General features: G+C 37.8%; 2 protein-coding genes across 3 annotated transcripts in view; one reads left to right on the top strand and one right to left on the bottom strand.

The window, feature by feature from the left end:
• The window catches only part of rnf24 (ring finger protein 24), a 29,419-nt gene extending 12,230 nt beyond the window's left edge, over positions 1-17,189 (top strand). For both annotated transcript variants that reach the window (XM_044114827.1, XM_044114826.1), the window contains exons 3-6: positions 4,292-4,334; positions 6,137-6,178; positions 11,613-11,692; positions 13,512-17,189. In XM_044114827.1, the coding sequence (XP_043970762.1) occupies positions 4,292-4,334; positions 6,137-6,178; positions 11,613-11,692; positions 13,512-13,653 (307 nt within the window). In that variant the 3' untranslated portion in view covers positions 13,654-17,189. The remainder of the gene's footprint in view (positions 1-4,291; positions 4,335-6,136; positions 6,179-11,612; positions 11,693-13,511) is intronic.
• Positions 17,190-19,137: 1,948 nt separating this feature from the next.
• On the bottom strand, positions 19,138-21,183 carry ccdc86 (coiled-coil domain containing 86). Its single transcript, XM_044114822.1, has 4 exons — positions 20,500-21,183; positions 20,059-20,188; positions 19,892-19,966; positions 19,138-19,318 (listed from the first exon to the last, which is right to left on the bottom strand). The coding sequence occupies exons 1-4, from the start codon at positions 21,030-21,032 to the stop codon at positions 19,172-19,174; spliced, it is 885 nt and encodes a 294-aa protein (XP_043970757.1). The 5' UTR covers positions 21,033-21,183; the 3' UTR covers positions 19,138-19,171.
• Positions 21,184-21,304: the final 121 nt, after the last annotated feature.

Genomic DNA, 21,304 nt, shown 5'->3' with positions numbered 1-21,304 from the left:
AGAAAAATCATAGGTGGCAAACATTTTGTCTCTTTGTCTATTTATGACCAAAGAAATTCAAGATGAAACAGATTTCTAAGCACTGCAGGAATACCACAGCTGACCATTAATTACTAGCAATGCTAACGTTAGCGGTTTTAGTAGGTCTGAATGAATTTGACCATTTAAAATCCTTACACTGGTCAAACCCTAAACTGGATAATGCAATAGTTAAAAGAACCTTTGAAACAAGTCTATTTATATTTAATTTAATTTATTTTATTCATGAAATTTTACTTGTGAATTCTTATTATTTTTTTGTTTCAAAAATACATTAGAAAACACACAATTTATAGAAATTAGTCAAAACTGGGTTGGATATTGTGCACTGATTGCAAATCCTTTAAAACATTTTTATTTGTAGACCCCTTTTTTATGTGTGCAATAAAATGGAAGTTTTTAGTTCTTCCAAAGAAATTGCTACGTTTTTGTAAGTCTCATTTCATTAGCTGACTGTCATTACACCCACAATAAATATTGAAGTTTTATTCACACTATGCCAAATGTCTGTTCTGTTGAGCAACTTGGGATCCTGAAGAATCTCAAAACAGAAGGCATTGATAGCAACTTTTAAATCAAAGAGTAGAAAATCTGTCTGTGTCCACATCATTGACTAATTGTATATGAATTCCATTAGAGTGTATAGAATATGATACAAACATGTTTACAAACACCATACTGTGTGGCATTGCCACTGCTTTTGTTTATTTTATTTTTTTCCTTTTTAAAATGTGACAATTTTTGTGTCTAAAACCGTTTTCAAAAATGGATAGAATATTTCAACAGCACAGTTTGGAGAACACACTTTTCTTAATGCAATTATCTAAATTATTTAAGAGATCTAAAGTTGCTTTCTATGATCACCAGAAGTCTCTTAACCTCCTCATTGTTCTCATTATATTCTTTTGTGTTTCAGCCGTACCACTGTTTCTTCTGCATTTGTTAGATTTCCACAGTGATTTTAAAAGTGCCAATTTTAGTACTTTACTTTAATCATTCGAAAGCATGTTTTAATCCAGCAAGATTTAAGAGTAATCCTCTAAATATCCATCATACAAAAACAATCTTTACTTCAGTAGTCAATTCCTCGCCCCTCTTTATAAGCTACTGGGTATAATCAGATTATCCTCAGTGCTGGAAATACAGGGTTTTTGTTTTCAGCCAGTAGCAAACTGAACACACATAATTCACTACATTGTTTTATCTGAGACAGCGAGAAGCAGCAGTTTCCCCTAAAACTCTCCCCTCGCCATCTTGCCATATCCTGTCTTGCAGGGCAGAGGGTAAGTAAAAATAACTACTCCTACAATTTCTCATCTACCTGTAAATTAGAAACACTTCATGGCTTACATATAGTTCCGTGATTCAGTACTGAACGTCAGGATCAGCATAGCAACTAGAAGTAAAAAGAGACCTTTTTGCTCTCTTTAAAGAATTGACCTTCCAAACGATTGGATCAAAATTACTTGTACACACTTTCCAGTATTTGCAGTGTTCAGTTCAGTTCATTCTTGCTGAAAACTGGTAATCATAGCTATGCCCCTTTGTTTGCAGTGTTCTTGTACACCTGTTACTGTGGTAACAAAAAAAAAAAAAAAAAAGCACACATCAGAATTTTTGCGACAGCTAACCGGCAGCAAAAATTGAGCTACAAATTTTCTTCAGCAAAAAGTTGCTAAATGTTCCAAAAAAGCCATTTTGTGAGGGATTTTTTTCACTGCAGGCAACTCTTCAGTAAGTGTTAGCCTCTATTTAATTTGCATTTTGAACATTTTATGGTAATAAATGGGCTTGTATTCTAGTCTAGGGGCCCACACTGTTGTCAGATGGTGTGTTTATAAGTGACTCGATTACAAATGTGCGATTTGTATCTTTTCAGTCCTGATTATGATGATTTTTCTGCTTTGATAATAATTATGGTAAAAACCAGCTTAGCCTTAAAGGTCACAGAAGGGTAATTCTGTTTTTTTTTTTGGGGGGGGGTTCTGCATCACATCTCTTGCTTTATGGACAGATGATTAAAAGATGCCAGTGTTTAGAGTTGACATGCGAAATTCCAGCAGAAACAAATTTGCACGCACACTTTGACGCAAGGCAGCCTCTCACAGAAACCCTCAACCACCTCTCTCAGTGGTTTATCAGCCTGTCCACACACGTGCAAAATATGTAGCATGGTTTGCCTAAAGTCTGATCGTGTTCCTGTTGCACATAGTCTTGACTTTCTGCAAGTAAACAATAACAGTGCTTGAACAGATGGTTTATTTGGTAATGCCAGCAAACGATCAGGGGACGTGCAACATCCAGATATGAAGAAATGAATAAGAAAACATGGTTTTATCAGAAATTCATTCCTTGTGTGAAAAGTTGGAGACACTGCAATTGCAATATTGTTTTTTTGTTGGGGTTTTTTTACATTAGTGGAATATTGACAAAATTTTGCGCACGTTTGTAATGGAAATGCACCTAGTGAAGTTCTTGGCCTAAAAGAGAGAGAAGCAAAATCCATCTGCATTGACAACCTTTGCTTGCGGACTACATCACCTGCTTAAATTGTAGACTGAATAATGATGAGGCTCTCAAACAACCAATGGGCCACAATTTAGACACCCCTGACCCGATGGTTTGCAGGCAACAACACTAATGTTAAAACTGGCCTCAAAGCTTCTTATAGGTTCTAAATTGAAAAACAGTGTTTGTTTCATCAGCCTCCTCTACATTTGCTCAAAATTTAAAACATTTAGTCTTGTCAAATCTCATTTGAATAATTCTGGACTGATCCCAGATTTTTTAAAACTCACTTTGAAATTTAGAAAACCTTTCTTCAGTTGGTAGAAACCAAAAAAAAAGAGCATTTTGATGCTTTTATGGCATAAAAATCACCATTTGTAAGTCATAGTTTTTTAATGTAGGCATAAAAAACCAAAAGTTTTGGAGCAGCACAACTGGAATATCCAAACTATTTTCTATTTGTTAAAAGAAATAAAGGGAATTCCTAGACTTTCTGAAAATTTGAAAAATTTTATGAATCCAATAATGTGTAACGTCTCAGCTGGATGCATCATTACTCCTTAATGCCCGATACTGATTTTGATACTCCTCTGCAATTCAGATTTTCTGATATTGAGTTATATTGACTGATCAATTGGCTGGTATGTCAAACAATTTCCATTATTAATGTTTCAAAAATATTTTTAAAACTACACATGCTGGATGGCGAGAGATGTCACATTCTTTTCATTTATCCTCTTCATCTGCCTTCGCAACCCAGTCGAACACCCCACATAAATCATTCACAATCCAGTAATCTTTTGAACTTTGACCCCTCGGCCCCCCCCCCAAACCATTTGGAGTCTCTGCACCTTTATATGCTGACCTCTTTCAAAATGTCAGTTTCTCTCCTAGACTGTGCTGCTTGTTTTGCAGATCCCTCTCACTCTGCTGCGAGAGGTTAAGGTTACTAGTAATGGAGGTAAATCTTACAAACCTACGAATTTCTTTTGTCTGTTTTGCTTTTTTTTTCCCCGTCCCTTTTCTATATTATTTAATCTCCCTCTGAAGTATGTTCTGTGGATTCTCTTCTCATTAAATGTCCATCATGTTCTCTCGCTGTTTTCTGAAGTATGTGTATTTAAAGCTCAACTTGTGTCTGTCCCAACTTTCTTGGAACTGTGTAAGACTTGTCTGAACAGCCTGCAGTTCCTAATGGCTGTTAAAATCTGACTTAATTATAGTTTTACCTGAGGTGCAGTGTTTTGTAAAGAAAGGAGGGCTTAAAGTATTCCAAGAATATCACCTGTTTACATGTAATTTGACTTACTCCTGCCTCAGTTGGCAAAATAAATCTCTAAAGATTCTAAGTTTTGTTTCAGGAGATATTCTGCCTTCTTTCTGTGCTTGGTTGATTAAAGCCATATGTTTTTAGTCAGGAAGTCATTTTTGGCCCGGTGAATTAAATGACAGACTGAACTTTGTGACTCACCACATTCTGCCAAGACATTTATTCTGCTCTTTCTTTTTTGACCTTCTCTCTAAGAACATCATATGTAAAATTATCTTTTGATGTGTTTGCTAATTTACATGAAAGCCAACGTTGTTGGATAATTTGCTCTCTTTAATCAAAGCCAGTTTTGTCCACCTATTTTTTATTTTTTATTTTTTTGTCCACCATTGCAGGATGCAGGATATGTATCCATGTTAATGTTAATAAGTCAATTACTAATCAGAACAGTGTTTTGTCTGTCCGTCTCCCCAGGTTACGGCACCAGGCACACAAAGAGCTATATGCATACAAACAAGTAAGATAACGCTTGCCAACACACTCACACAGTTCCTATTTGAAGGTTGCATGCATTTATCATTGACTTAAATATAATTTTAATAAGCATTAATGTTATATTTACCGTAATTTCATGTTTTTGCAGTGTGGGAAGGTTACACATCATACTACTGCACTCACTTTAAAACCAAGAAATGGGTGCACTGGTTTGGTCTACTAGTTTTCTCTTTATCATCACAGGGTCAAATATATACATGCACTCTACTGAGGTTTGAATTGATATTTCTTAACTGGTTCCAAATCAACTATCTTCTGGCATAATTATGAATGAAGATAGACACTGTTCTTAAAAGAGGAAAGGAAAACCCATTTAATTTGGTTGGTTGCTTGGCACAGACTTTTGTAAATACCTTTTCAAGTGTGCCAGTTCTCTTGTTTCTCCCAAATGGTGTTTGGCTGAGCTTTTACTCCTGATCCCAAAAAATGCTTTGTATTCATGGGTAAAACTCTGGTTAATTTAAAACGCACAATACAACTCTAGTGTAAAACCTCCTAAGATGTCTGTTGAGTTTTGGGCATCAAGGACAGTAAAAGTCGATCCAAATGGGCAAATGTATCGGAGGAATGGAGAGTCTGAGAGAATGGCACCTAAATATAACAGTCCATGAATTATTGCATCCACACAGTTTTTGCAACTGCAATTTTGTACCTATTGATATTGGGATGTTGAATAGAGCTGAGGTTCTGGCTATTCCAGCAGCTTAATGTTGACATGCTTTATCTATTTCAAAATGGATTATTGTTGTGTTTCTGGCAAGTAAATTTTTTATGTTCAGTCATCAGATGATTTGTACCAGTTCTGTGTAGAAGAGTTGTCAAATATCCAGCCAGAATTTTATCAGAATCTCATTGATGGATTCAAAACACGGTGTTGACAGAAAGTTACTGTGTGCAAATCTGAGCCTGTACACTCAATCTTGACCATGTGTGGATTGGAGAAAATATGTAGTTCTTGTTTCTTCTTCTTCTTATTTTTTTAAAACACAGCTGTCCATCTTCCACCCACTCAAAAATGCAGCAAAAAATTGATCTGATATTTATGCTGATGATGAGTATGCAGAAATGTAGAGTGATGTATTACATTGTGCATTATATTGTACTGGGGTAGTGAAATGCATGAAGTCTATGAAATTGCAGAGAAAAAAAGTCCTAAACCCCCTTATCTTTGAAGCATACAATTTCTGTTGTATGAGTTGATATTTCAAGACTGTTGTTGCTTCTTAAAAAAAGAGAAAAAAAAAAAAAAGAAAAAACGTACAACGTAATTCTCCTGTGCAGTCATAGAACTTTTTAAATGCCAGGCTATGCTGCAAGAAATGTTTTCCAGTGTTTATTAGTGGAGAAGAGTGACAGCAACATGCAGCCTGCAAAGCTACTCCAAGAGAGGCACACCAGTTTTATTCACCATGCTGCTAGATGGTTAAAGAACCTGATATTGATTAAAACAAGTGCAGAAGCACATGCAAGATCACCTCCTAGCAGAGAAGAAGTCTTTGCCTCTGTAATTGGTCTCTCGACTTGCAACCTCAAAACATCACAACATTCCACTCCTCTGTCGGCTATGGAACAGCATCAAGCTCAGAGTTTGCAAACACTTCTACACATCGATATATATATTTTTTAAATCTAGCAGCTGATTTGAACTTATTCTATCAAATCTATTTTATTCATTGTCTAAAATAACGAATAATACAGTAGAATAGTTTCCTTTAACTGTATTAAAAGGCTTGTTTCTCATCATATTTTTGGTTTCACTTTCAGGTCATTCAGAAGGAAAAAGTCAAAGAGCTAAACTTGCATGAGGTAAGCACTAAACGTTTTAGACTTTTCAATATGAACATTGTCTACTCTTTTGTAGTCGTTGGAATATTCTGAATGCGATTTATTCTGTTTTTGGATCAGGAAATAGAAAGTTGTATTTCTACAACTTTCTATTTCAGTAATTCAACACTACTGAAATAGAAAGTTGTGTAGTTGTCGCTCAACTACTGAACAGTAGTTGAGCGAACATGTTGTGTTCACTTAGCGTTGTGTCTAGGTGGAAGCTAATAACAGGCTGTGTTGCGCAAAGCTCCTGAACCTGACTTGTTGTGTAGCTATTAAAATGGAAATATTTCTGTATTTACTAACGGCTACCTCATCATGGAAAAGTGCTTTTAACAAGGTTTGGTTTGAAAACATGGATGTTATTAGATCCTTAACGGCAGTGAAGCATACTGTATACCATGTGAATGTTTTGAAGTAAGACAACCTAGGTATAAAAACACTGAAATCACATGCAGACTCAAAAAAACATCAACTTAAGTTGACAAAAGCTAGATTTGTTTGAATTCTTAAGTTAAATATAGTGTATGAAATGATTGAGGAAACTAACGTTTTGTAACTCCTGCTCTTAAATTTAAATGAAAATCTTTAAAAATGGCTTAAAAAATTTTTTAACCTCAAAGCCACAAATCCCAATAAAATGCATTGTGGTTTGTGATGTGATAAAAGTGTAACTCAGCTATGCTTTTTAGGGGAATTCTTTTGCTATGTTTTGTTATATATTTCTTTATTCAGGCAGCAATAAAGACTGGGACATTCATTGTTTTCTTCATTTGGTGCTCATATGACTCATTGCCATGTGAAAACTACCATCTCCTGTTTAGGTCATCAGTCTTTGCCGTGGGACTATTGCATAATAGTAACCTCCCTAATCTTAGTTGGAAAATTACTGGCAAGCAGCAGAACCAGGTTTGAATTAGTCGTGGTGAACTCCAGTTAAGAGCCCCAACCCGTTAGCACCGGGGATTTCATCTTCACACCAACTCCAGCGCAGTTTATTGCCAGCCTCCCTTTGGCCCCTTCGGGCATATGAGTGTTTTTTTTGTTGTTGTTGTTTTTTTTAAGAAACTGAGAGAAAGTGTAATGTGATTCAAGACTGAAACAAACTAAAGAAGTCAAGGACAATAACGCACACTCAACTCAGACTGTATGACCCACTTTTGAATGTAAAGGATTATCCTGGAGGCATGAGTGAGACAAGGTTGAATTTCAACATTTTAATGGAAAGTAAAGAAATGAAGCTTTGTTTGGGATTGGTTTACAGGTCAAGGCATGCCAGAGAACGTCTGATGTGTAACCTAATCAGATCTTCTAGAAGAGTCTCTTCACAGTTTTTTTTTTTTTATCCTGAAGTTAACCAGCCTGCTTTGGCACACATACAAATGTGTTATGTAAACAGTGAACTTTCATGCAATATAGTTTAAAATATTTTTGCATTAAAGGGATCAAGGTAATTTCTTTTAGACCTTTTAAATCTTAAACAAAAACTGGTTGTATTTATAACATCTGGTGTTAAAGATGTCAGTAATTTCACTTTTGACTTACTTTGTTGGATAAAATGGTGAGAACTATGCCTTGAATATTTTTGGGATGCCAAGTATTATATCTCAGACTGAACCATGTACAAAACTTTATTGCAAATAACTAAGTTGTTTTAAAGTACAGAAATATGGTTATTAGGACTTTAGATCCTGTCCATCACCAGTAGTGCTCAAATGTTTGTTTATTGTCATTGTGGTAGAGTTAATGCAATTTGGTACTAAATATATATTTATTGGGTGCTGAGAAAGCCAGAAAAGAAGTATTGGTAGTCCTTGAACATTTTCCCATTGCATCATGTCACAACCACAGTCTTTGATATATACATAGGACAAATATTAGTTCATGCCATGAGAAAAGAAAGTCTGTATGGTTTGTAAGTTACAAATTGAGTAAAATGTTTGTAAAACTTTCATTTCTAGATTCACTTCTGTGACATGCTCTGATTTTGGGAAAGTTTGAATTAAAGCTTACAGGACTATTGGTAAAAGAGATTTGTTTTTCTCTGTCAATCTCAACTGCGAGTGTGAAATCTCAGGCAAGGCGTTCAAGAAAAGGAAGAGCATTGATCTGTTCTCCAATGCAGAGAGCAAAGCAGACAGCCAAACAAATAGCTGTTCTGTGTCCAAAGCTGGCCAGAAGAAAAAGCTTTGAGCTCCCATACAGTTCTTTTCAGGCACAGCTGTCCGTCCACCCATAAATCTGGGTGGCTAAAGGAGTCATTGTTGCAGCTGAAAACCTTCTGCCATAAAAGAGCTGTCCAGTAGGTGAATGAAGTTTTGTGAGTGTGGGTAGACGAACCGTTCCTAAGCTCATGCTTTTGTCATTTGAAGTTCCTGTCAGCCGCTGAATTTGTTGTTGTCAACTCTTGGAGCAGCTTGGTGTGGGCACAGTGTGACCTGTCATCTCAGGTCACTGACCAGACTTTAACTGCACACTCCGTCCATAACAAGTCTTTTGTGAGATTGGTTCCAGGAATGCTTGCAGCTTCATGCAGCACCATTTTAATGTGATTCAACTAATGCAGTTGGCAACATGCAGGGTTCCCACGCAATCTCCAAAAGTCTTGAGGAATCTGAAGTCTTGAGGAATATGTTCAAGGTCAAAAAATATTTCCCATTGCTTATTCTCTATCCCTTCCTCCACATGTGGAGGAAGGGATAGAGAATATCTGTTCATCATCCATCCATCTGTCCACCCATCATGTTTATCTATAAAGACTGAACTCTGCAGAAATCTCCAGCACATTATATTTTGCATTCACATATTTAAAAAGTGTAAAAAAAATGACAAATTGGAATTTGTTGGATCACACAGAAGGTAAAATAGTAATTAATAGTAATAGTAATCTGTGGTTTGATAGTCCAACAGTGATGCTTGGAGGTATTTTTTACAACCAAAAGACAATAAGAATCAAAACAAATTTAGCCTTTAGGTAAAAATAGACTTTTAGTTTTTGAGTTCATCCATATTTAATTCTTGTCTATTTAGCTGCCTGTTTGGATCCTGCCCTAATTTAAGAAAAATCTGTTTTCATTGGGGAAGCAGTTGTAAATATTTGATCTCAGCAAGCGTGACCCTAGATGTGCGGCCACCGCTGTGATCACGAGCCTCACGCCATCCTGGGTGGTCCCCGGCTGTTAATCTAATTAGGAAAGCACCTGGAGGCCTGTGAACCCTGGCGCTGTTAACCAAGATAGCTTGAAAGCATGAACAAAACATGAAAAATGCTTTTCTGCTAAACAACCATTACGTTTGCTAATCTTGGGCTGGATGAATGGATGAGAGTTAGCGTGAAGTTCGCCGAATAAATGAATCTTAATACACATTTTGTAAGTTTAAGGCTTAAGAGCTTTGTGATGTCATCCCCCTGAAATATTGATGAAACATCTTTTCTTCTCTGCCCCCTTACAGATTTATTCAGTTTTTGCTTCTTTTTCACACTCATTCAGATCATCCAATAGGAGTTAGCATCAGTCAAAGACAATATGAATAACCAAAAATGCAGTTTTCAAATGGTGATTTCATTTATTAAAGGGAGAAGCTATAAAAATCAACCTGCCTTATGGGTAAAGGTATTTGCCCCCTAAATGGCTACCACTAACCCCACCTGGTTAAATATAACTCTATATAACCAAGCCAGATCACTACCAAAGCAATCACTTAACTAGAAAATTAAAAGTAATATGAAAATGTGTAAAAAGCAAAGCATCAGAAAATTTGAAGCTTGTTGCCACAAGGCAGTTTCTGGATCGTTTATCTTTTAATAATAAAATCAGCATTTGGAAGTTTCTTTTTAAATTTATTCATGTTATCCTTATGTGATAAAAATAATTAAAGGAAGGGTAAAAAAGTTTTAAAAGCGTTAATGACGCTCACTTGGTTTCCAAAGATCAGAATTGCCACCAGCACATTTTCTTGCTCTCCTCATTTATGAAACTGCTTTACATTAATCAAATCATGGGAATATAAGCTTGCTAACTGTTTGTCACACACTTATTTCCACTCATTTCCAGTTAAAGCCATTTCCCCTCATTTCCAGTTAAAGCCAAATGGCTTTAACTGTCTGTGATGACTGCTGATGTTGGAATCTTGTCCCACTCTTCTTTGCAGAATTGTTTGAAACGTATCAGTATCAGAGGATTTTAGAGTATAATTGGTCTGTCTTAAGGTGATAGCAAAGCATCTCAACTGGGTTGAAGTCCAGACTTTCACATATCCTTCATTTTTTGCAGCCATTCACAGGTGAAGTTGCCAGTGAGCTTCAGACCATTGTTCTGTTGATAAAACCAAAATGTGAATGAGCTAAAAGTGGCAGAGTGATGGCCAGACATTCTCCTTCTGGACATCCTGGTAGAGAGTCCTGAAGCAGCAAAGTAGTCCCAGATCATCACTCTGTAACGGTTGTCATGATGTTCCTCTGAAACACTGTTCATTCTTAGCGAAGTGCAATGACACATCTTCCAGGAAACCCTTTGCAGGAGCTTTCATGGGGTTCATCCATGCTTACTGGCAACATGAGACGCTCCTTTGTGTTGTTTTTGGTGAGCAGTGCTTTTTTCTGCTTCTTGTTGTTTTTTCCATTAACTGTGATTTGACCAGGTCTCCTGATGGATTGTAAAACTGAACTATAAAGCATACTTTATCAGAGTTAACTCATAATTTAACCGTGAGGCCAAAGATTGCTTCTTTGCTTTTTCCCCTCTTTAAGACAAATTGAAAATTGATAGCTTCGCCTCAAATGGCAGGTTATTGAACAAATAGTCCTAGTCTGATCACTGGCTACTTCTCCTTTTCAGTGAATTATAGTAAACTGACTGACTGAAATAGCAAAACAATAAGTTTCTAGGTCTACTGCTAGTTATACGGGTCTGGTGCAGAGGGTGTGTTCCTGCCAAAGAGAACAGATGAAAACTGGTTTTCATTAAATCTTTTTAAACACTATGAAAGGAATGTTTTCTTCAGGAAAATGCATTTGAATCATTGGATTGGCCTGTCCATCTGGAATCCGTCATTAACAACAATCAGAGAATCGCATTGAAATGTTTGCTTTCCCAGTGACGACATTTGCCTTCCCGTTAAATCAGAAAAAGGCCACAGGTAGTCAGACTTTGTGTAACCGGACATAGTTGGTCAGTTACTCTTCTGTTTTTCCTGTCCTTTTATTGTCTTTTTGTGTGGATTTTGGCCACAGCTGTGTTTTTCTTTGTGAACCAGACATTCATGGCCCGCCTGAGCGGTTTGTTTGTAGCTCTCCGACACAAAACTGAGATTAGTGCGGAGAGGACCAAAGTGAACTGAATTATCAACACATTTCCAGTTCCCGCGCGCTTTATGCAGAAGTTGTGGCTGAACCTCTGACCTTTTCTTTCAGATATGTGCGGTGTGCTTGGAGGAGTTCAAACAGAAAGATGAGCTGGGGATCTGTCCATGCAAACATGCCTTTCATCGGAAGTAAGTGTGGGCTTTTGTCCGGGAGTGTGCAGTCAAACTAAAGTATACGTGACGTCAAAAACAGATTTATTTTTTTCCAAGAAGGGGCATTGTTTATAAACCCTATCGTCTGCTTTGTGTTGAAATTACAGTGATTGGTAACATAAAGAAAAAGTGTGAAATTTAAAATTCAAATTCAACAGTAGGTGAATATATAAAACTAAATACATTTGGAGTGGAAAACACAGATCACAATGGATTAGATGACCTAACTTTATCCCTCATGTCCCAACGTTTCAACTGAGTTGTTTACAGTAGTTGAATCATTTGACCTAGTTTTCCCCCAGCGGCTGAAAGGAAATGGAAAAAAGCAATAAGCCATACAGTATCTACAACTGACTGACAAATTCAAGACATTTGGAAAGATTATAAAGTTCTCAACTTGACTCTCACTTAGCTAACTTGGGGTGGAAAGAGTAAACTTAAATCACGTTTTCACTTGTTAAGAAAAAACCCCCCACCTGGTTAAATATAACTATATATAACCAAACCAGATCACTACCAAAGCAATCACTTAACTAGAAAATTAAAAGTAATATGAAAATGTGTAAAAAGCAAAGCATCAGAAAATTTGAAGCTTGGTGCCACAAGGCAGTTTCTGGATCATTTATCTTTCAATAAACCTTTTTAAATTTATTCATGTTATCCTTATGTGATAAAAATAATTAAAGGAAGGGTAAAAAAGTTTTAAAAGCGTTAATGACGCTCACTTGGTTTCCAAAGATCAGAATTTCCACCAGCACATTTTCTTGCTCCCCTCATTTATGAAACTGCTTTACATTAATCAAATCATGGGAATATAAGCTTGCTAACTGTTTGTCACACACTCATTTCCACACACACATCACTTATGCTCACTGTAATGACTTCCCAGAGAAGCCATCAGGGGTCAAATAAACACTTTGACGCTTATGATATGAGTTTTGTTTGCAACGTTCAGAAATCATACATTCCGGACTCTTTGACATTTCATATTTTTAATGCGTGCTAAATGATTCAGTTGTCATAATATGATGATTCGGGTGATTAGATGTACTTTTGTTTTTCTCCTGATAACTTGACCACCTGACTCTGATTCATTGGGGATTTTCTGTGAGGTTTTGTTTTTATTTTCATGCAGCACACACTCACGTGGCCGGCGGAGGACATCTTTGTGACCTCTGGGTTGTTTGTGTACATTTTACAATCTGAATAGACAGTGATGCCTGATTGTGCGTCCCATCAGAATGAAGCAGGGCATCCCAAGGATATGATATGGCTATGAATGTGATTTCATGTTACAGCTGACAGCTCATTTATCGATGCCCTGGGTCACACTAAGATGTTCAAAGGTTTTGTTTTCAGACAACTAAAGTTAAAAGGGATTTCTCGAACAGGATTTTTACCTCCAATTCCAATTTGTTTACATTATAACATCTCATGGATGGATGGACTAGATTATATTTATTAGCTTGAAATTGTTTGTTTTTCATTTCTTCTTAATTTTTTTTTTCTTATTTGCTGATTTGTTTAGTCTTCAATTTCTAGCATTAGTTCTTCTCTCTCCAGATTTCCAAACCATATAAATGATTTTTTTTTCAGTGTTTTGTTTCTATTTATTTATTTCTGTTTTGAAAGGTAATTCCTGACCAGTAAGAGTTTCTGGGGATGATTTGAACAACCAGCTAAATAGTTTTTGGTTCTAAAATCAGGGTTTGTTTTTTTTTCTTTCTGTTGTTTTTTTTTTTTTTTCTAAATCTGACATTGTAAACATACTTTGGCTCATTTTTCTATCCCTCAGGTGCCTCATTAAGTGGCTGGAGGTGAGGAAAGTGTGCCCGCTGTGCAACATGCCCGTCCTGCAGCTCGCCCAGCAGGCCGGCACCACGGAGCCCCCAGTGCCCGTCCAGCAGCCCCTGCCTGGCGCCGAGAACCTGGTGTAGCGGATGCTGAGCCCCTCTCGGAAAGCAGCCGGCAGACACACAACAAACCACATCCCAACGCTCACACCTTAAACAGGTACCCTTTGGTGGGAGGGTGTGAACTGACACAAACTGGAAGAACTGAGCAGAAGCTCACAAAAACTGAGAGTCCTCGGTCGTCATCACCTCTTTTTATTTTTGCATCGGTTACAAAAATAAAAAAATAAAAAAAAGGATTTCCTTTATGTCAGCACCAAGTGGCTGATAATCAGCTGTTCTTTTAATTTTATTGTATTTACTTCATGGACGATGAATCTAGAAGAAGTTTCTTTTTGTTACTTTTTCACAACCAAAGCGCTTTTCTGGAGGGCACCAGCAAAAGACGAGGAAGAAGAAAACACAAAAGCCAAGAACTTCACTACACTAAGATATATATATATATTTTTTTTTTTTTTTTCATTTAAAAAGCACTTTATGAGAAGGCAAAATCTTGATTGCTTAGGCCTAAGGTCATGTGTTATATTTTATTTCTTCCTCTTTTCTGTGTACAAAGCAGATGAACAGGTTTTAAAACATTACAGATCTACATAAATCTCAAAGGGACAACTCTGGAACAGTTTTGTCTGCTTAAATGTGAAACGTTTGCTTCTGTTACCATCGCCCAGGCATTATTCTGACTAATCCAGTTGTCTGCAAAATTTAGATTTCAAGTCAAAAATACACGTTCAAAGGTCTTTGAGCTGTTTAATAGAAGTAACGCTTTTAGTTTTTCATTGCCCTTTTTTTCTGTTAATGTCATCAGATTAAGGTTTATGTAATTCAGATGAAAGCAGGAGACTTTTAAGTAAAGCTGTGAAAGTCACTTCACGGATCCTGCAACAGAGTTGATTTTCTGGAACACAACAGAATGAAAATGAAAATGTGCTGTAGTGTCAGCTATTTCATCTCTCTTGCCACAAATGTGTAAATCTATTTATTGTCACTTCTTTTTTTTTTTATTTATCTTTTTTTACTTTTTTTAATACCGCTGCATTTAGGAGCACGAGTCAGTGAACTGGCACCAGCACCACCAGTCCTGGCCTCAGCGTGTAATCAGCATATCCTTTTTGTGGACGCACATAGTACACGCACATAAGGGAGCAGCTGGAGCTGACCCTCCTTTCTCTCAGCTACACTGCCATAGTCAGTGGTCAGCAGGTTGGAGTGAACCAGGGTTTTCATTCATGCAAACACACATTGCCGTTTATCCTTTTTTCCTGCTTTTTCTCTGCAGTCTTCTGGTGCTTTCGCCTCCCCCCTCCTTTCTGTATCGGTACAACATGCTTTTGTTTCGTGCCACACGTACTCTGAGCCATGCTTTTGTGGATACATTTTGTCCTCTGGTTAGCTGAATTTGGTGAATTAGTTGAAAGGCCTCGCTGTGAACTCCCCCACAGGCCCCCTTCTGCTAACATTGGTGGGCTAAAATAGCTCACTGAGGTTTGGTAATGAAATGTTTTGTGGCTTCGGTTTGGTAATCAGCGGGATTTAGAGAGCATAATGATAGTATTTTTAACTGATAGTCCTTACAGCATGTTATAATCAACCACAAGATGATGATAATGTGAAATCAGAAGTTTGGCACCCATCAGAGCTGATAATACTCACATTGGAAACCTACTGTCCTGACAGTGAAACAAATGATACATTCTGTATCTTGTGGTCATCTATTATTAGGCCATGGCCACAATTATCTGCTTCTCAGAAATTACCACTCAGTAACATTTCAATCCCACACACTTGCAATTTATGGTTATGACTGAATTATCTATTAAGTAACTTGTGACCACACAGTGATACTTTTCCCACAAATGCTACTGGGAGCGCCGCTCATTCCACAGAGACAGACCAAAAATAAGTTTGATTCAGGCTGTCAATCTGTGGTCTGACCTGTTTTATGGAAATAAAAGCTATTTGTCTACAAAAGGACAAATAACATTAGACTATATGTTATTTGCGGTAGTCTCCATGTCCCATTATCTTTTCCACAAATAAAAATCTGAAAAGTGAGTTGTTTGCATTTGTATTCAGCCCCACCAGTCATTCATAGCCACTTTTCTGTGCAGCTGCAAGTCTTTGTGAATCTTTTTAAACCTCATTTTTGCCGATGTCGATGAATCGGCTTCGATCTAAACCACAGGCGTCAAACTCAAGACTTGCTGGCCAAATCTTGGAATCTGTACTCCTGATCGTCACATAAATTGAACTTTAACATAACAGTTGTGTGCTTAAACATTGTTTCATCAGTCAAATCCAATCAGCTTTCATTTGAATATGACCAAATTAAATCAATGTAAAAATTGTTACATTATAAGTAGTACTAATCATACACAGTTGAAAGCAGTAATATTTTAAGTTTGTTAATGGGCAGTTTTACATTCTGCCACAGCTTTGAGTTGTCCTTTTGAGGACATTCCTGATCTTGATCCGGCCCAAAAACAAAATGAGTTTGCCAATCCTGATCTAGCATTATTTAGTGATATCAGAGAAAAGGGGGATGAATATAAATGAATACCACACTTTTCTAGACTTGTCTTCTAGTTTGCGTCGGTCTCTCTCATGACATCCCAATCAAACCTGACAAAAATGTTGCCTTTGATCTTCTAAGGGTATGAATACTTTGGCAAGTTGCCATCAGTGACATCACCAGATATCCCTCTCACAAGTCACTGATTGTGTCTTTAACACCATCTTGGTCCTATTTTCCTTTCGGTTTTCTCTTTGCATCCTCGCCACAAAGCAATTATCTCAACAAAATGTCTCTGGCTTTCGGTTAGACAATACTACTCTGACAAATGTCTCATCTCTGCCGAATGTCAACCAACACACAGAGGACTGGACCTTTCCTAGATGAAAATGTCGGCCGATACTCTGGCATTAACTCAACACAGAACATCCATCCATCCATTTTCTGTTCACCCTTGTCCCTTAGTGGGGTCGGGAGGGTTGCTGGTGCCAATCTCCAGCTACATTCCGGGTGAGAGGCGGGGTTCACCCTGGACAGGGTCGCCAGTCTGTCGCAGTCAACACTGAACAATTAACACTAAAATTTACCGAGAATCTTTGCACCCATGTTAGCCTTAGTTGAACAAAAACAGTTGCAATAACAAAGAAAGATGTATTTTTGATGCATCTGTGGTGAACAAAATGACTGCGATGCCTTTCTTCTAGCTTGGCGTGTGATGTGTTTTGGACATGAAGAGGCTGGGACTGTTAATGTTGCAGCATGAGGGAGCAGATCTTCCATTTTACCGCCATCCATACAACCTGGCTCTCTTCCATTCTAACAACTCAAGTCTTAAGGCTTTGTTTACTGATCTGCCTATGGATCTCACATTAGAAGGAAATGTTTACTGTGAATGCATGATGCTTTGCAAACATTTTCTCTCACCCTTTGCTCAATCTAAGACATTCTTGTTACAGGATGAATTTCCACTAGAGTCCTTCATCTAAACCCCACGGCAGCTAGCACTTGCTGCCATTTGTCCGCCTTCGTCATTGGTTATTAGACTTTTTTTTTCCAACACAAGGCTCCCTGTTTTCCTCTCGCCCGCCGTCCTGATAGTGCCAACCAGACATGAAATGTTAGGAATTAAACAGAGTGTGTGTGACGACAGAGGGAAAAAAAATGGGACTGAAGAGCGCAGTAAGAAATGTCTTCCCACCGCTGAAATCATCCCTGACGTCAGCGTTGCCTTGGACTGAGGTGTTATAAATAGACACCCAGTCAGGAGCACTGTTAGACATGAATAATTTACTAATAACCACAGAAGAAAAGGGAGTTATTGATCACGACACCAGTTTATGGCAGGTAGTGTTAATTTTGAAAGGAAAAAAAAAATAGAAGGAAACCCAATGAAATTTTCTTTGCTGCTTGAATCTCTTCATGTTTTCCATAGTTGGTTTTAGAAACCAGACCATTTAGGGTTAATCTCTTATCACTGCCTTGTTGAAGTGAACCTGTGTTGTTTGTACTGTGTATTTATTCCTCTGTAGCTCTTACAAACTCACAAATAACTTCCTCCTCCCTTTTGTCCAAACAAGCCGTTATACCTTTTCCCTTGAATTCCCCTCCCTTCTCCCTTTTTTTTTTAACACTGATTATGTTTGTGAAGTCTCACAGACATTGTTTGTAAAACTAAGAATTCTGCAGCAGAATATTTTTGGAGACTATATGCTGTACAGTATTTGTAAGCTCTATTTTTGTATATTGCTCTTTTGGGGAAAAAAAAAACTAAAGTGAGTTTTCTTTTTCTTTTTGCTAATTTCATGTTTATTCATTTAAAGAAAATGTTGCATGTGACTGACTTGAACTGTAAATAAAATTTCCAGGTTTTGGAAAGAATTTTGTGTGGTTGTGCTTTTTTCCTTGCATAATTAATCTAATTATCTAAATCCTGATGTCAAAAGATTAGTAAAGGTATTATATTTTAATTACACATAAGAAGCCTGTTCATACATTTAAAAAAATATACTGTTAAATGTCATTGAAGATTACTTTAATGTTGATTTAATACCGCCCCCTTGTGGTAAATTGATAGTGTCTGACTTGTAGTTTGTAATTTATAGAAATGACACTGAAAAATTGGTTTTCTGTTTAAAATTAGTTATGATTTACTTAGAAATTAGTTATACTGATTACATGGGGGGAAAAAATCATACTTTCATTTGTCACACAAGTAATTTCATTAATATTAAATCTAGATTCTTTTATTTAAACGATCCAGTCCTGTCAGTGTGTGAGCTCTTGTTTGATCTGATTTAAAGAACAAGGCGAGATTTTAAAAACAAATCCGTGAAGCGACGGACGCTGGTATCACCAACATCTGCTGGATTGCTACGAAACATTTTTATTTATACTCGGGCTCATAAATAACTAAAATGTGACTTAACAGCGCCCCTTTGTGGATACATCGAATACTTTATTAATACTTCATCAAAATCCCATTTTTGAGATGACTGGCGTCATAGACAGTGTCCGTCTTCTAACAAATTGAACATTGAGTAAACTGACAGATGAAAGCATCGTTTATGTGAAATATCAGAATGTCAGTTTTTTTCCTGATGTGCAGAAATCTCCACTTCATGGGAGTGTTTTCACACACGTATGGCAAAATTTAGATTTAATAATTGCTCATTAGTATTCTAATAAGTATATATGCAGCAGCAACATTATTGGGTGAACCTGTTTGATTCTGAAACACAAGTAGCGAATCAGCCTATCACATGTCTGATACTATGCTGAATCTTTCATGCAAAATTAACACTATCCCGAGAGCAAAAAGGGGATCCACTCAGGAACCAGGAAGATGGACCTAGAAAAAGTAGCCAAGTCCACTGAACCCAGTTATGTTGACTGGTAAAAACCCGACCTCTTCTATGTACTGTGACTCTTAGATCTGTGTTTGGAAGAATAATGTCAGAACTTGATCTGAACAATGATATCCAGCAACAGCATGAAGACAATTTTCTGAATAGATGTAATTTATTGTCACAGTTCTTAAGTTAAATCTTGTTGAACCTTTTTTTGCACTTTGCTTGTGCTGTTCGGCTTCTGTGTTTTCTGCAGCAGAGCCAGAGTGTCTCGTTTCTCGATGCGCCTGAGCTGTTTCTTCTTCATCCTCTTGATCTTTGCCGTGTTCCGGATCTGTCAAACAAAAACAAACGAGGGGTTTTATACGTGCCTATATTTCCCCCATCCTTTTTGACTCTACATGATCAGAGAATAAATATGTCAAAGATTTTCAAATAAAATGAGTCATCCATTTGTACTCCCTCACTTTAAATTCAGCTGTTCTGTGAATGCCTCAGAAGTTTTCTTGAGAACATGAGCGAATAAACAGACCAAGGAACGCAGCAGACAAAAGGTGTGGAAAAGTTTAAGGCAGCGTTTGGTTCTAGAATGATATCCTAAGCTTTGAACATCTTAAAAAGCTCTGTGTACATTTCAGCCTACATTCACAGTGCTGTGCGGAGAAAAACCAACATTGAACTCATTATACCCATGGCAAAACGTGACGGCAGCATCATGCTGTGGGGGCATGCTGTTCTTTAACAAAGACAGTGATGATCAAGGGAGCTAAATATGTGTCTAACAGAAATTCTGTTAAAAACTCCAAATGGTGGAAGAAAAAAAGAATCCTCCAGTAAGGCAGGGCAAATCAAACCTGAAAGGTGAGAGGTTATTTCTGTGGAACCGTGAGGAGAGTTATATACATACCACTTGTACAATCTCGGCTTTGCGTTCATTCTCTGCGCGCCGCTTCAGGTTTTCCTCTCGTCTTTTCCTCTTTTCCTAAAAAAAGAGACAAAAAAATTAAGCACAGCCTGTTAGACATAGAACTGCAAGAGCATGACATTTCTCCAGAAAACGCTGCATCACATCACCTCCTTCTTCTGGGCTTTCTCCTCCTTCAGCCTCACTGTGAACTGTTTGACGAGGTCCTTTTCACGCTTGGCCTGCATCTTCTTCTCCCAGGAGGAGCACAGAGGTTTGTCTCTGACCAACGAAGAGAACCTGGACGCAAACATCAGGGTAACAGACAGGTGAGTGTTTTTTCCATTATTAACAACATGTTTGTATAACTAGTCAATAGTTATCAAAGAATAATTGCTGCATACATTGAAAAAACAATCCAGATAGTTTTTAGGTGTTATGACAAAGCAGGCTGCATTGTTTATTTGTGAATAAATTAACAGCTTTCATCATAAAATCCACTAGATGTATTAATTTATCAGTATATTCGTGTAGACAGGTTAAGAAAGAACTTTTCTGATCGAGATAATCAAATTTCAGTTTCTACTCAGCAAGTTGAAGACAGATCCCACCTCTGCTTGTTTCGGTCCTTCCACACTCTTCCTGACTTTGGTTTTCCCAGCGGAACCGCTGGGATCGGTTTGGCACTGGGAGCCAGGTGAGCTTTCTTCTTCGGGATGCTTCCTGAACCCACAGGAGCCGTTTCTGCTGGTGTAGACTTGGACAGCTGATGTTCTCCTCCATCATAAGCTTTATTCGTTTCCATGACTGCTGCCTGGGCCGTTGCGTCTGAGGGCACTGTGGGTTCTGTAGTTTTTGTGGGTTCTGGTTCTGTAGACGCACTGGATTCTTCCACGGTCGGACTGTCTGGTTTCTGCTCCGTATCTTCGGGGTTTTCTTCTTCCGCCGGCGGTGGCAGCTCCTGGAGAACGGACCTCCTGGTCCTTCTGCTGGGAGTCCTCACCGCGATTTTGCTGTCCAGCAATGCGGCAGGAGGACGCACCGCGCGGCCGCTGCGTGTCCGCCTGCCCTCCGCTGGCGGATCCTCGACCAGCTCCTCCACTGAGCTGTTTTCCTCCGGCCGGGCCCTCGCTCTCTTCGGCATACTTCTTAATAAAACAGACAAAAGAACATAACTTTAATTAACTAACGCTAAGACCCACGTGCGCCTGCTCCGAGTCTTGTGTATGTTGCGTTATTTCCGGTTCTGACGTAGGTAGAAGACAGTAGATCCAGCTGTGCGTTATCGGCATCTGTTGGTGTGAGGGAGGAACTGCAAATTACATTCGTAGTCTATAGCTAGAACTTTATATTGGAACAAAAATAAGACATTTTCGTCTAAAGCTGTTTTTGCAGAGTTTTTATTTTAATGCCGTT

Source organism: Gambusia affinis, linkage group LG04 (assembly GCF_019740435.1).
Source record: "Gambusia affinis linkage group LG04, SWU_Gaff_1.0, whole genome shotgun sequence".
In the NCBI taxonomy this organism is placed as follows: Eukaryota; Metazoa; Chordata; class Actinopteri; order Cyprinodontiformes; family Poeciliidae; genus Gambusia; species Gambusia affinis.
This window is presented reverse-complemented; position numbering and strand designations above follow the sequence as displayed.

Excerpts from the sequence above, each read along its gene's own strand:
- ccdc86 (XM_044114822.1), bottom strand. The coding sequence starts at position 21,032 with ATGCCGAAGAGAGCGAGGGCCCGGCCGGAGGAAAACAGCTCAGTGGAG. Across the intron at positions 20,189-20,499 it reads AAGGACCGAAACAAGCAGAG|GTTCTCTTCGTTGGTCAGAG; the intron begins GTGGGATCTGTC and ends GTTTGCGTCCAG. Across the intron at positions 19,967-20,058 it reads AGAAAGCCCAGAAGAAGGAG|GAAAAGAGGAAAAGACGAGA; the intron begins GTGATGTGATGC and ends CTCTTTTTTTAG.